At 40.1% G+C, this 14929-nt stretch overlaps 1 protein-coding gene across 12 annotated transcripts in view; it reads right to left on the bottom strand.

The window, feature by feature from the left end:
* ABI1 (abl interactor 1) overlaps positions 1-14929 on the bottom strand; it is a 78082-nt gene that overhangs the window by 44517 nt on the left and 18636 nt on the right. For all 12 annotated transcript variants that reach the window (XM_063414105.1, XM_063414122.1, XM_063414155.1 and 9 more), the window contains exon 2: positions 9765-9932. In XM_063414105.1, the coding sequence (XP_063270175.1) occupies positions 9765-9932 (168 nt within the window). The remainder of the gene's footprint in view (positions 1-9764; positions 9933-14929) is intronic.

The following is a 14929-nucleotide window of genomic DNA, read 5'->3' on the forward strand; positions in this document are numbered from 1 at the left end:
TACCTTAATGACTCATAATTACATGAGGTTAGAATACTTGTTATGATTTGAAGGTTCCTCCATTTCCCAAATGGATGTTGTCCTCAGTTACTTCAGCATCTCACTCATCACCACAGCAGGCAAAAAGTGCCCTGAGATGGAGAGCTGAAATAACATAAAATTTCTACCATTCTTCCACTCTCAGAAGGCATAATCAGCCAAGACACATGTGCAGGTCAACTGCATATTTTCAAGATCAGTTTCTTTCTTATTTTTTAATCTAAGTTTTAATTAAAAGAAATTCAAGAACTATTTAGAAGAATACACAAATTGCTAGTCCACACCAGCAGGCATCTTATTAGTTTACCATACACTACCTATGAGCTAATAAAGAGCAAAAAATATGTACCCTGCTTAAAAACTTCAATTAGCACTTTTTTCAGCCTAGCTTAGGTGACAAGCCTTATCCACAGCAGAACTAATCTTTTCTAGTCCTGTACTAGATCTGGCCATTACTGCATCTTGCTCAATACTTGACTTAATAACACACGTGAGAAAATCCTATAAATGGACAAAGAAGAATCAGCTTCCCAAGGACGATGTTTATCTCCTTTCCAGTCAGATAAAGGTTGATTTGTAGTTTGAAGGCTTATCTTGCAACTTTATATAGCCTAGTTTTGAACACAGCTCAAAAATATCATCTTAAAATGAAAACAAAATCCTCTAAGACACTGAGTTCAACATGCAAGCAGAAATTCCTAGGTTCAAATCAAGCCTTTCAGTCATTATTCAATTTCCTTGTTTTTATATTTTTAAATGATGGCCCAACTGACTCTTCCTGAAGCAATGATATGTTTTATTATTTCCATCATGACCCCTCTCGACTGTAAGGTCCCCATCCTACTTGTTCTTACTTTATATTTAGAAGCCTAATAGCTTTTAATCATACCCTTGCTGCTCCTGGTCTTGCCACACAGAGGAATTTGAGATAGAATGACAAAATCAGGTTGATTATTATTTCTCTCCTGCAAGCAAGGACAGAGAAGCCAGTTACAGAAATAGCAAGCCATGCTCCAGTCCTGGTGTGGGACCACACTGAATTGTATCATTGGATCCACTGTAAATAATCATCCTAGGACAATGTGTGAGGGGAAGAAGCAAATGCTTTTAGGCATGAACAGGTGAAGCTACACTAAACATTAGCACTCATACAAGGATACATTCATTAAGAAGTCATAGCTACTCAGCAGATTCTCAAAGAGAAAGGAAACAACATAAAATACCTGTGATTCTGTGGTCACATTATTTACATTTTTATGTCCGTAAGATGGAATTAAGTACAATATTACCCAAAATCATTAAATAATATAACTATTTGTTGGAACCAAAATTTAATATTAGAGGGGCAAATTACAGATTTAGTAGTCTATTTTTTGGAGTTGAGAAAGCAGCAGACACTTTTCTGCTGGTTACTTCTACATGCATAGTCAACATTTCAAATGGAAATGACTGAAGTAGCAAATGATGGCCTTAGAAAATTGAACAAGCACATTTTGAGTGACAAGACACATTCTGATTTTTGTCAAGTAAAAACCCTACATACACTACAGCTTTTAAACAAACAAATTTACAGTTTTATTTCCACTATGGCCACAATGCCCTCTCTGTGACAGCACTAGCAGCAGGGAATAATCAACAATATTCTCCAGCAATATAAGCTGTCTTGAATAAACCATCTTCAGGGTAACCAGTTTAGATCTTTAGCCATAAATTATATCAACATAATTTCACTTTTTTTGTGGTACAGTAAAGGGAAACTTCCCTTTGTGGTCTGTGACTGCCCAGTGATGCAGAGATGACGCTGGGGAAGGGACTCCTACTAGGGCTCATGAGGCACATGACAAGTGTTTAGTAAGATGAACATAGTTGGACAGATTTTCTCACTTCATGCACACTTTTTCAAAGTTTCAAAAAAAACAACAGAAGTTGTCCCAGCTTTAGAAGAACAGCTACCAAGTCATTCATAGACATCCCACGAACTAATGAAGTGTTCTCTGTATATATATGACCGGTAAGGGGGCTTTTCCAAGACATGAATAACAGATATCAACGGGTCCCAAAAGGCTGCTAATAAAGGGAATAAAGTCAAACCAGCAGCAGCATAAAAATTGGCAGTGTTATTACTGGCTTATAAACACTCATGTGAATCATTACTTGGTTTTCCACCTGCAGATCAAAGTTAACTAAGCACTTATGTGGCCTCAGGAAAATCAGCCAGCAGAAAGCACTAAGCAATTCCTACCTGAATGGCACAAGAAATCCAGCCACAAGCACCCAGCAGGATGTGTTCTTGTGCTTGAGTGGCAGCTTCAGTGATACTGAACAATGAATGCTGTTACTCATCTGCACCACAGTAAGTTTCTTGTACTTGCTTTTTCCCCTCTGTTTCCCCAAAAAGAGTCAGCTCAAGCACAGCACTACCCAGCTGCCACTAAAACCAACATCCCAAATAGCTGCACTGGATGGCACGGGCACAGCAACTGCCTAAATGCTTTAATAGCTGGTTACCTGCTATTTTATTAGGCATAATACACCTCATACACTGCATTTATGCAATTAAAACATTGACAGAGATAAAACTTTAATTCTATGTAAACCAGGAACTATTCGTATGTGAAGACTGCTGGTTTACTAAGAAGCAAAATAGAAGGAAAATCAATTTCAGGCAGTAAGCTAATCAGATGCATCTGAAGAAAAAAAACCAAAACAAGACTCCTTGGAAGGTCCAATATGTGACTTTATATCACATTACTGATATAAAGTGATGCATTTCGTCTGTGTTAGTATATCTTAGTGACGCACTTTGTCTGTGTGGCATATCTTCCAGACATGAGAGGTTTTCATTAAAAAGACTGCACAAACACTGATGACTCCTTTGTTACACAAAATTGTCAAAAAGGCCTTTCAGAATCATGTTAACAGGCCTGGATTTTTGGCCTTGATTTCAGAAAACAAGAGGCTGCATCAGGCCTCTTAATTTAGTATTTAATGAGGTATCTAGAGCTTACAGCCAAATAACCATTGACCAGAAAGACTGTATAATGGTCTAAAACACATTGAAAACTACACATTCAGCAGACAGTGGAACAGGAATAAGCATATGAAGGAATTGATGACAGTCAATGGCTATTAAAGTAAGCAACTTTGCCCATTCCCCAAAAATGTGTTCAAACCCCTGCATTCCACAGGGGAAAAAATGTGTGAAACAGAAGTTTCTGGTTCAGTTTCTTCTTTATCAAAGTAACTGCTCTTCCCCATCACAGAAAGGCTGACATTGTGGTTGCTCTCTCATAGGTGTACATAACTAAGTATCATGGGGGTTGCTTTGATTTGTTTATTGATAATGTGCTGGGGTTTTCTTTTTGACTGCAGCAGCTGAACTGCACAGGAATTACAGAAATCCTACATGTGTTCACTTGGGGACATGAAGGGAATTTCTCAGCTGAATGGCTGACAAGGCAACTCTTACCCATTATACTACTTCCTGAGAAATTTATATTTATCATGTAGAAGGTGATATGCACAAAGTTGACAACAATTTTCATATGCAGTCAAATAAACAGAGCAAGCACAACACAGTTTCTTGGAGCCTTGGCCTCTGTCAGGGAGAGAACAGGAAGAACTGGATGTGAAGCAAAGGCCACAGAGAAAACTGTCAGCACTTTATTACAAGAGGGAACGTCACCCAAGGCAAGCTTAATCTAAACAAAAGGTGCAAGTTTCTTGCCGTATTTAGAGTATTTGTGGCTGCTGACAGGCATGGGCAGTCCAAGAGAACCAGACATAAGACATTATCCTTCTAATGTATACAACATGCACTAGTTCCTGCTGATACTTTTGGTCTCTCCACATACTTCTGGATATATGAAAAGGAAAATTTGGATGGAAGCGGAGCATACAAGATTTGTAGATATGTGATGGCAGTTTCTCCCCTGACTTTGTAGTTATCTCCCCCCCGCCATTATTTCCTAAAACTTATGATGTGCCTTTTAAGGATACAAAGTCAGCTTTTAGCATACATCCAGCTGCTGCAGCGTAATACCAAAAAGAGTCATGGCCGAGATCCAGTGCTGCATCACGCTCCAAAATAAAATGGCTTTTCCCAACTCCATGTACTAATCTGCCAAGCTTCAGCTTATGGCTAGCTGTTTAACATTACACTCTCACTATCAAGCAAAAGACTAACTGCAAAGACAGAAACAGACTTAAGTACTACTAGGCTACCACAACATCACTGCTTTGCTTTTTCTTTATCAGACCAAACTAATACAACTCCTTACACCTCCCCTGTCCATCTCTGCATCCCTTTCTACTGGACTGTCTCTGGTTTCCCTAAACCACTCTTGAACAACGCAGAGGTGACAAAAAAAAGAACAGCTCAGACCCAGAACTCCAGATGAAAGTACATCATTGCCTTTCAATCACTGGCTGATTGTCAGCCACAATCTTCCCAAGGCAGCCCCACCACACTGCTTCATATATTCAGATAGCCTTGTGGTGCTGGCTCACGCTCAGCACAGCACCCATCAGCACACCAGTTCTTTTCCAACCCATTGCTACTCACAGTCACCTCCCAGTGCATACAAATGCAATTCAGGCCCTATCCTAGGGTGTAGGACCTTGCACTTTGCCCAGTTTCCCAAGATTTTTGCTGGTTCAATAGGAGTCCTGTGTACTGAAGCTCTGCCAGTCAGCATATGAATCACCTTTCTCAATTTAGAGTTAGTCCCAGATTTGTGGCGGATATGCTTTATGTTCTGAATGGTCTCCAAAGAATGTTCTGAACACTGTGGGCTCCAGTACTGACCCTGCTTGTTAGCAGCAGTCAACCATTTGCTAGTTCTGGCTAATCTTCTCTCCAATTAACAGTCCTTCCATCTAGCCCATATGTTCTTCAGGTCAGAGACAAAGGTCAGGGTATTTACTTATTTTTAAAGAGCCAACTGCAGCGTAAAAGTACCTGGACAGCTGTACTTTGGAAGCACAGTCACCATTACGAGGGTCTGGAAAGGTCTTTTGCTCCCATCCATAAGTATAGTGAAGTACTTCAAATAATTGCTTGTTTCTAGGCATGACCATCCACATTCATCAGCAGACTTGTCACATTTTCTACCCTCTTTCTACTTCTTGGCTTTCAAACATGAATTAAACTGTGTTGTGATCATACACCACAACCCCTAAATGCAGTATCACATTAATCCAAAGTACACACACTCTGAAAGCTCTTTCACACAAAAACTCAATCAGTACGGAGTCACCACTGTACCTGCACTGCCTTTTGCCTCACGTGCAATTAATTAAACATGGATGGTACCACGCAAGATTCTTCTGAACTAATTCAGGGGAGTTTTTAAATTATTTTTTTAATTCTAAAAGCTTATAACTTTAAATGGTAATGTAAGATGTGCATGTATCTTTTTTTGCTGAGTGCTGTTTTCAGAACACATTGTTTTGCAATAGTCTCTATTTCACATTAGAGAGCTTCAGATGCAAAAGAAAATCTTCACACTGAATGTTTAAGGGGGGCAGTGTTTCCTGGTAAAAATTGTCGTTTCTTAAAAAGGAGACTATTGCTTTCTCCATGCTTGGGTTTAAATACTGAGCTATTTAAAAACTGTTTATGTAGAGGGGGAAAAAAAGGAATACTTGGTATACCCAGTGCTGCAGCTCTGACATAAACATGAGTGCTGATCTGTTACATTTTTCAGTTTTGACACAGTAAACAAGGATGTCCCTGTCAACCTCTCCTCTGAGAAATCTGGCTGTCCCATCTTCATTCTCGCAAACTTCGTGGAAATAAACCAGCAAAAAATTTATCTTTAAGTACATGTTTTAAGTCAACTCTCATTTCCAAGAAGAGGAGAGGAAGAGTTGAGTACAGCTGAGAAACAGTGCTGAGTACACAGGGACGATCACTTCCCTAGTCCTACTGGCCACACAACCTCTGACACAGGCCAGGATGGCACAGGTGGTCTTGGCCACCTGGGCATGTGCTGGCTCAGGTCCAGCTTCTGTTGACCAACACACCCAGGACCTTTTCTGCTGGGCAGCTTCCCAGATACTTCTCCAAGACTGGAATGCTGCAAGGGGTTGTTGCAGTCCAACTGCAGTGCCTGGCACTTTGTCTTACTGAACTTTAGACCATCAGCCTCTTTTGATCCATCCAATCTGTCCAGACCCCTTGCAGAGCCTTCCTGCCCTCCAGCAGATCAACATTTCCACCCCCCTTGCTGTGTCTGCAGACTGACTGAGGGTGCCCTCGATCCCTTCATCCAGAGATCATTGATAAAGCTATTAAACAGGAATGGCCCCAGTACCAAGCCCTGGGGAACACCACTGGTGACCAGTGACCAGCTGGGTGTAACTCCATTCACCAACACTCCCGGGCCTGGACAGTTTTCTGCCCAGCAAAGAGCACACCCATCCACGCCATGAGCACCCAGCCTCTGCAGGAGATGCTGTGGGAAACGGTGTCAGAGGTTTTACTGATGTCCAGGTAGACACATCCACAGCTTCTCTCTCATCCACTAAGTGGGTCTCCTTGTCATGGAAGGGGATCAGGTTGCTCAAGCAGGACTTGCCTTCACAAACCCATCCTGGCTGGGCCTGATTCCCTGGTTTCATGTGTCACATGACAGCATTCAAGATGATGGGTTCCATGACCTTCCCTGGCACCGAGGTCAGGCTGACAGGCTTGTAGATCCCTGGATCCTGCATTTGGCCCTTCTGGTAGGACAGTGTCCGGCACATTTGCTAAGTTAACGCCATCAGTGAAGTCCTGATGCTCGTGATGGTGTAAAGTATACACTTATCTTCTTCCCCCCAAATGTTGCCTAACAGGGTAAGTAGGATCCCTTATACCAGAAGGGTTTTCAAACTTCTCCAGAAGAGTGACCAAATCTCTGCTCTGCCATATCAGAGCAGCTTGGAAAGGTCATGTCAACTTGGCAGTGCTCCAAGTCAATATAAAGGACTTAAACCAAAGAGCTGAGCTCTGTGTGTACAGCCCCCTGTACTGAGTGTAGTAAATAATCACATGGCAGGTCACTCCAGACCCAGGCATTACAGCTGAAAGATAACTGCACCCACAGAAAATGCAGCCGGGCAGGTTTTTGCTCTGGCTGACATGTGAAAGCCATCCCCAGATCTGTTCACTGCGTCTGCCCCAGAAAGCGCTCCCTCACCACACTGCAATTACTCATGTGAAGCCTCTGTGTTTGTGCTCAATCAGAAACCAAAGCCAAATAATTTTTTCCCTATAAAACCAATAACAATTTCCATCTGTAAAATTAGGCTCCAGTAACAATATAACTTAACAATATAACACACTAGTCCATCACCTAACTTTTCCTGAGTGCTTTTTCCAGTGAAGAAGATACAAAATTAGAAAAAGCACAGAGTGGCTACTAATCAGGTTTAGCTATCCAGGGATTTGGCTTACAGTCATTCTGGAGAACATGCACAGTGAACTGAAAAACAGTATGGAAACAGAAACGGTCTGTGCTCAGAAGAGCCACAGGACTTACTTCCTTAGAAGAACTATTAAATTGTACCTTATTTCACAGATAGCTGCTTGTTTTTGCAAAATCCAGAATTGAGTAATTGACTAGCAATGCCTCAGTTCTGTATTTCTAGGCAATACTTCTTTCATGAAAAAGAATGCCATTTTGAGAATTTGTTCATCCCCATATTTTCATAACATGAAAATATTCCAATTGATATAGGTACAGGGAAGCATACTCTAGAGATCCCAAAGCATTTAAAAACAGTCTATCAGAGGAATTGTATAGCCAATTTAAGACAGGCAGTTGAAGCATTTGAGCAGAAACACTTCAAAGCAAATATCTGAGCTGGTATGTGTGCATTATCTGTATCCAGTTTAATTCTACAAAATTAGTCTGCAGAGGTTCATTTATAAGCAAGGATTAGTTTCAGGCAAGATCAACCAGGACAGAAACTACAAGCAAGTGACCTTGCTAAACACTCCTCAAAAGCTTTACAAAGCACTGATTGTTCACAGCCTTTAGCAAACAGTTCATGTATCAGGTGACTCAACAGCTTTCAGCATACTGCCTTCAATCCAAGCAGCGAATAGTACAGTGGGTTAACACCTTTTATGCTACTATCAAACATTTTGGCTTTTTCTATGGTTAGTCATATTAGTGGGCCAATGAGAATTTAACAATAATTGCTTCACACACACACACTGCAGCTCTCAAACACTTAAGAAAAATCTGCTCGGTATAATTGGGCATCCAATGCTTGGGAAAGTCTGTAGATTCGGTTCTTTATCCAGTCATTTCTCAGGAGGTAGTAATAATCCCAGCATCTCTGAATATTTAACAGAACAAAAAAAACTTATGTACAGCAATTTCATTTCCTCCTACTTTCTGTTTCAGTGGCAGGTACTTTTTAAATACCTCACACAGCTTTTAGCGTTGTTTAGCTCTCAGCACATGTTAACCTAATGTGCCTTTCTGATAGATTTGTTACTAGGAGGGCCCTTCCATATGCACTGGAATCTTCTCCCTGCTGACATGCTTTCAATAAAACCACTGTGCTGCCATTGCACAGAAAGCTGTTTAGAAACCACAACTCCAAAAAAGCAGTACAAGAGGTTAGCAGGGCTAGGGAGGGAGACAGCAGAGACCATAAGAAGCATTTTCTTTCATGTATTTGGTCTAAGGTGTACCACCAACAGTATGCTGGTTGACGAACTGAAGTTTTTAATTCACTGGCTGCACTGAAGAACATCTTAGGTTGCATCCTGTGCTATTTGTTTATGAAACATCTCCAAGACACATAGGAGAAAGCCCAGTGGAGAGCCGAGTGAATTTCAGTAAGAGCAGGACAAGAGTGGATACCAGGCTTTTAACAAGTCCCTCAAGCCCATTCCAGAACAGCAATGCAAGTGTGAATAACTGAGTCCTGTCCCTGCCTTCACAGGCACTAATATGGCACACATCCAGTTATGCAGCAAGCCACTTCCAGGTTAAACACAGCAGACACTTTGGCTGAGTTAGCATACAGTCAGGCCAATGACCAGGGACAAGGCAGGCAGCAGCAGCAATGCTTCCCCCCACAGAAACAGGCAGCCAGGGTGAAGCTTCAGCCAGGGAAATACAGGCTGCCACAGAGAGGGATAAGCTTATTTTCTCCTGTCACCTATTCCATGTCCTCACTGCAGCAACTCCAATAATACTGCAGCCACAGTACACGTCAGGTCAGCTCATTCAACTGCCTTGGCTGGGAAGGAGTTTGGCTTGAGCAGGCAGTGGCAGCATGTGAACCCCTCTCCCCTTCCACACAGCACATGAAATTATATCCTGCAAGGCTATGAAAACAAATGAATTCACTGCATGTGTTAAATAAAATACCACCTCCCATATGGCACTTCTAACTGGATTTCCTCCCAAAACAGAATCGTTCTCTCTACCCCTCCCTCAAGTGCAGCTTCAGATCTTGGAATCTTAATAGTTAATTCCTGCTTTAAATTACATCTAATTCCAGCATTCTTGATACAGGAACTATTTTATTTTGCTGATGACCTTAATCACAAAGTGTGTTTCATAAATATTAGAAAGAAAAAAGCCTTACCATTTTCTATCACAATAAAGATTTCAAAATAAACTATCCAACTCAATAATAAAAGACATGATAGTTCCTCCTTCAACACTGGATAGTAGTTCCACAATAGTCTTCTATTAAAAAAGAAAAGAGATTACCTGGGAGATATGGTTGATGGAGGACTCCATCCTCCGTAGCTGGGACGCTTGGATGTCCAGCAGTTGTAATACATTGTTGGCCAGTGCATTGATCTGATAAGCAACACTGGCTAGAGACTGAGTTGTGTAGGCTTTGGTCTCCTCTAATGCTTTCCTTTTATCTGGAGCCTGTAAAGAAAAACAACAAGACATCTGCTTTAGGCCAGGAAGAAGATGGGGAAAAAAGGACAGGAACAAAAAAAATACAACTTGTATTTGGAAGAATCTGTAATCAAGAAGGTCTGATTGAGAAGCCAAAGTACTTGATCTGCATGAGATTTAAAAAAAAAATCTCAATCATACTGAGGAGAAAGTATATGAAAAATATTTAATGATAATAAATTTAGATGCCAAGAAACAATTCATTCAGTAGGAAAAACAACACTACCACGATTTGTTGGAGTCAAGTTTCTAAAGCCTGTCCAATCCCTCATTTCTCAAAAAGCCTCCAAATCCCCATGACCACTGAAACGCTCCTTTTGCCATTTCTTATGAGATCATGCAGCCCAGGCTAATTAGGACAGAAAAATATTTTCCCAAAGTTGGGTGTCCCTTATTCCACACGCTATTGACAAAGCCCACCCTGCAGCTATGCTGGCTACTACTCCCACCGACAGGAGAAGGGCAAGTAGAGCATCAGGATGGCATGCACAGAGGCCTCCTGCATACAGGAGTACTTGTGCAATTATCCCTTCTCCAACAAAAGCTTAATAAACTTTCCTTGACAGCTGAGAAAGTTCACCATTGACTGAGAAGGTCACGCATATTTTGATGTATCAGAAAGGAATATATGCTTTCCCCTGAAGGGTTAAAATATAGGGAAAGGGTAACTTTCTCACTGAAATCATATCTTGCTAAGGTAAAGTCTTCAATCTCTGTTGAGGCACAGCTCCCTAGTCAGAGGGCAGGTTATTGTCCAAGATCAGGAACTGTTTATATGACTTGAGTTGCATGGCTCAAGTAAGTCCCTCCTCTCTGACATGATGGGAGATACCAACACCACTTCTACCATGAAAACACACAGACAGAACCCCTTTCGAAGTATTCTCTGTATCACAGCTTAGGAGCTGGCAGTGGAGGCCATGTACTTCATCTGTTATCCACCTTTGCAAACTGGAGCTATCCAGAATTTCATTTTTTTCCAGAATTTCATTTTCTCTTGCGATGCAAGAGAAATGCATCGCATAAGGAAGTTATGCAGTACACAATGTGTACTGCAGTGCTAGTATTGCTTCTTCCCAATTTTTTGTATTCATGGAACAAATAGTAGACCTCAGCAACCAACAGAAAAGGTTCATATTAACAGCCTCTTCCAATTAGACTTCAATTTTTATTGTCAGTTTCTTTGAATAACACTCTACACACATCGTATGCAAGAGTTCCAATGTTAAGCACAAAGCAAGGCAGCAAAGACATTCCATCAGCATTCAACTGAGCCCTATGTATTCCGTTTTCCATACACTCATCCATTTTTAAATCCTGTCTCTTATTTTTAAGAGGAAAACCAGAAGGCAAGCTGTTCATATACATTATAAAAGTTGCATCATGACCTAAATACTGCAACGTGTTATGGTATGCTACATTTTGCTTATACATTTTTTAAACACCAGTGCATTCCCCTAAATCCAGGAATTTTGTTCATATTCATGACTAACATTCCTAGCAACATTTGACGCTTATTAGTGACACTTGACACTTGGTTAATGCCATTCTTCAAATGGAATTCATATACAGATGCCTTCTAAAATGTGAAGCAGTAAGAATGGTTCAATGTAATCTGCTGCCAAAAGGCAGAACAGCTATTGCAGGTACTAAGGACAGACTACGTAAAACTCCATTTTTGAGTATTTCCAAATGCAAATGAAGTTATCTTTCATCTAAAAAAAGTAATGACATTTCTAGCTGTCAGAAAAAATTAGTAAATGTAACTTTGCTTCTTCAGAAAATATAACCTGCAACAACTACTGAAGGTTCAAGAAACAAATTTCCAAAAACATTTTGGCTTTCTAAAGAGGCATTTTAAACTTAAAATCACCACTAGCAATGACTTTAAAAACATTGTCTTACTGAACTACAGCCTAAAGAAAACAACTGATAATTTATACTTGAACTTCTGCCACTGTTGAAAATGGTAAAAATGCAGGTAGCAGATCAGGTGTCTGAAATAAAAACTTTACTGAACTAGGCACAACTAATAAAGCAGCAGTCAGCATTAGTGTAACTTCAGATAAACTCAAGTGGAGATCTGCAGCCTTTACTCAAGCAGTTTTCTTTTTACAAAGTTTCAATTAAATACTGTTAGGCTAAATACTAAGAGGTGACAAAGTCACAGCACTCCATTACTACGGGTTGTCAAATGAGAAAACTTCAGTTTATAACAAGTTTCTTTTCATCTGTAATGATTCGTTGATTAAATGTCTTGCTCCCATTTGCCTAAGCATCAAACATTTTAGTTATTTGCTCAAATTACTACTTTGGCAGCAGGATTAAATGAACATAGTTGAGATGTGGAATGCATTTCATGTCCTGTAAGAACTAGATTAGGAACATTTTCAAGCCTTGCAGATAATTCAGGCAATTTCAGTTTGCAGATTAACAGTTCAGATTAGAACTAACTTGACATACAGTCTCTTGCATTATTTTAATGAGAACTGCTGGCATCCACAAGATATAAGCCAAAAGCAAAGGCGGGAGGGTAGAGGGAGAAGCCAAGAACTGTGTGACAGAAACAGGAGGAAGCCAAGAGTTCAAATGTTCTTCAACTGTTATTTTCATGTTTCTTTTTAAGCAAAAACTGAAAGCAGACTAGAAGACAGTGCACGTGTTCACGAGTTAACTCGATTTTAAAACAACAATACAAAGACTGTCACCTGACTTCTTGACTAATGGTTCAGAATTATTTTGCCATCTAGTATTTAAAACTTCAAAGAAATTGTTTTTTCTCCAGTTGGCCTTGATATAAACAAAAATTTGATTTCCTTTAATAGCAAAGTGGATGTTCTTTACAGAACATCATAGCTTTTGAAGTTTCCCTTCTGTAAGCTCCCACCTGTATCCCCAGTTCACCTTAAACAGTCTTGTGACTGTGACAAAATTGCTGTTTGAAATTGCTTTCAAATAACTAGATTTAATAGTAAAAAATTTTAAAAGAACATTTCTCATATAATTCAATGGGTTATATAAAGAGTTAAGACTGCACATCAGTCCACACTGCATACCATATATTCTTATCAAATACAACTTGTATTATAAAGCTTCCTTGAAAAGTTTACATAAATACTATAATAAAGTCAAAACTGGTTCGGCACCCAAGCAATCGACACAACAAAAAGAGCAGAAGCTTAATTACTGAGTCTTCAGTTCAGTGACATGTCAAGGTCAAACAATGAGGAACCTGTCCATCACTCTGCAGCTGATCTTTACACATCACATTTTCTTCCCCTCTCCAAAATGCCACCCACACAGGCACATCCCCACAACATTGTGTGTGCATTGTTCAAGACATCTGCCCTTCCATCTCCCTTTCTCAGCTAATTCCCACCATGTGCCAGTTCATACAGCACACAAGTGCATGTACAGGCTCCCTCCACAAATCTCATCAGCTCACACTGCAAATCATCTTCAGAAGTCAAACTTTCCACTGCAAACACACTGGTCCATATCCTCAGTACCTGTTGTCCAACCTGTCTTCTCCCTCTCTCAGCTTCAGTTCCATTCACTGTGCTTGAAACTCCCTGTAAGATAAATTCCCCACCAGAAAAACTGGTTCCATTTGACAAAGGTCACAAAGTAGCTTATCAGATCACACCAAAAAGCTGGCTGGCCTAGCAAAAACAAATCAAACAGATCAAAATGCCTCCTTAGTATGCAGCATGGGTCGATCCACATTTTTCATCTTCAAACTGTTGGAATATGTGTAAATTCAAGCACAGAAAAATTCATCCAGGATGAACTACTAACAGAGAACTGCCCTAAAGCAGCCCGATAATCAGTAAGTTAAACAGAGCTCTAAAGTTTTCAGTGCCCAATAGCTGTTCAGATGCTTGGAGTTCTGTTGCTGGGCTTGATCACTCTCAGCAGCCAAGCTACAGGAACAGCCTTACTCTCGGTTCTATTTGCCTTTGCTGTCACTGCTCATGCACCTTTAAAATGCAACACTGCGTACATTTGCATTTGCTTCACAAGTAAACACAAGAAAATTGTTCAGTTTTACATTTTGGTCTTCTTGAAAATGAATTCCTGTCATTAGTTGATGTAAAATAAAATTAGGATTACTACAATCAGTTGCCACAGGAATTCAGCAATCTCTGTCGTGCATCACAGAATGCAACTATGCAAAGTCATCAATACACCTATTAGTATTCTCTTTCGTTCATCTCATCCTGTACCAATCTTTGGTATTTACAGAATGCATGCTTTCTGATAACACAAGCACTACAGTAGAGGTTTCCAAGTCCTGTTTTCTTCACTAAGGTCTTGCCATTTTAGCTCAGAGACACATATCAAACCATCCAATCAAAATTGTTATCTTATGGGCTTATGTTAACTACAACCTACAGCACCTGATTTTTCAAGTCGATAGGAAATACTTCTACAGAATGGTGAAGGTGTACATTCTGGAAGTGGCTTGGAAACTTCCAGACATCAGTACTTTAACCTGCCTGAGAAATAACTGGGGACACTCCAAAGCAGAAGGAATGGATTTCTGAAAAGTGGTTTCCCCACTCAGAAAACAGGAGCAAATCTCCCTAAAGCAAGGGCTTATAACATTATGTGGAACTTCAGATCTATGAGGCTGAAGTTGCTGCTTCACTGAACTGATAAGGTTTTTAACAAATCAAAACTGATCTTTAGGGTTTGTTACTTCTGACTGCTAATTGCAAAAGGCTTGGACATGTCTAAATTATTCACAACATATGTTCTAGACCAAGTATTCCACTTCCAAGCAGTTAATGTGTTTTTAAAAGGCTTAATATGCCATATACACTAGATTAGATGTTTGGCTCAGGAGCTAAACATAATTTATGTTGAATAGCACATCCCTAGATCACTGTAAATATGAGGAGCTGAAATAAGCAGGTACCCCACAGATACAGGTTCTCCCTTATCTGTTTTTCATAGAGCTT

The sequence above is a fragment of the Prinia subflava genome, chromosome 1, assembly GCF_021018805.1.
Source record: "Prinia subflava isolate CZ2003 ecotype Zambia chromosome 1, Cam_Psub_1.2, whole genome shotgun sequence".
Taxonomy (NCBI): domain Eukaryota; kingdom Metazoa; phylum Chordata; class Aves; order Passeriformes; family Cisticolidae; genus Prinia; species Prinia subflava.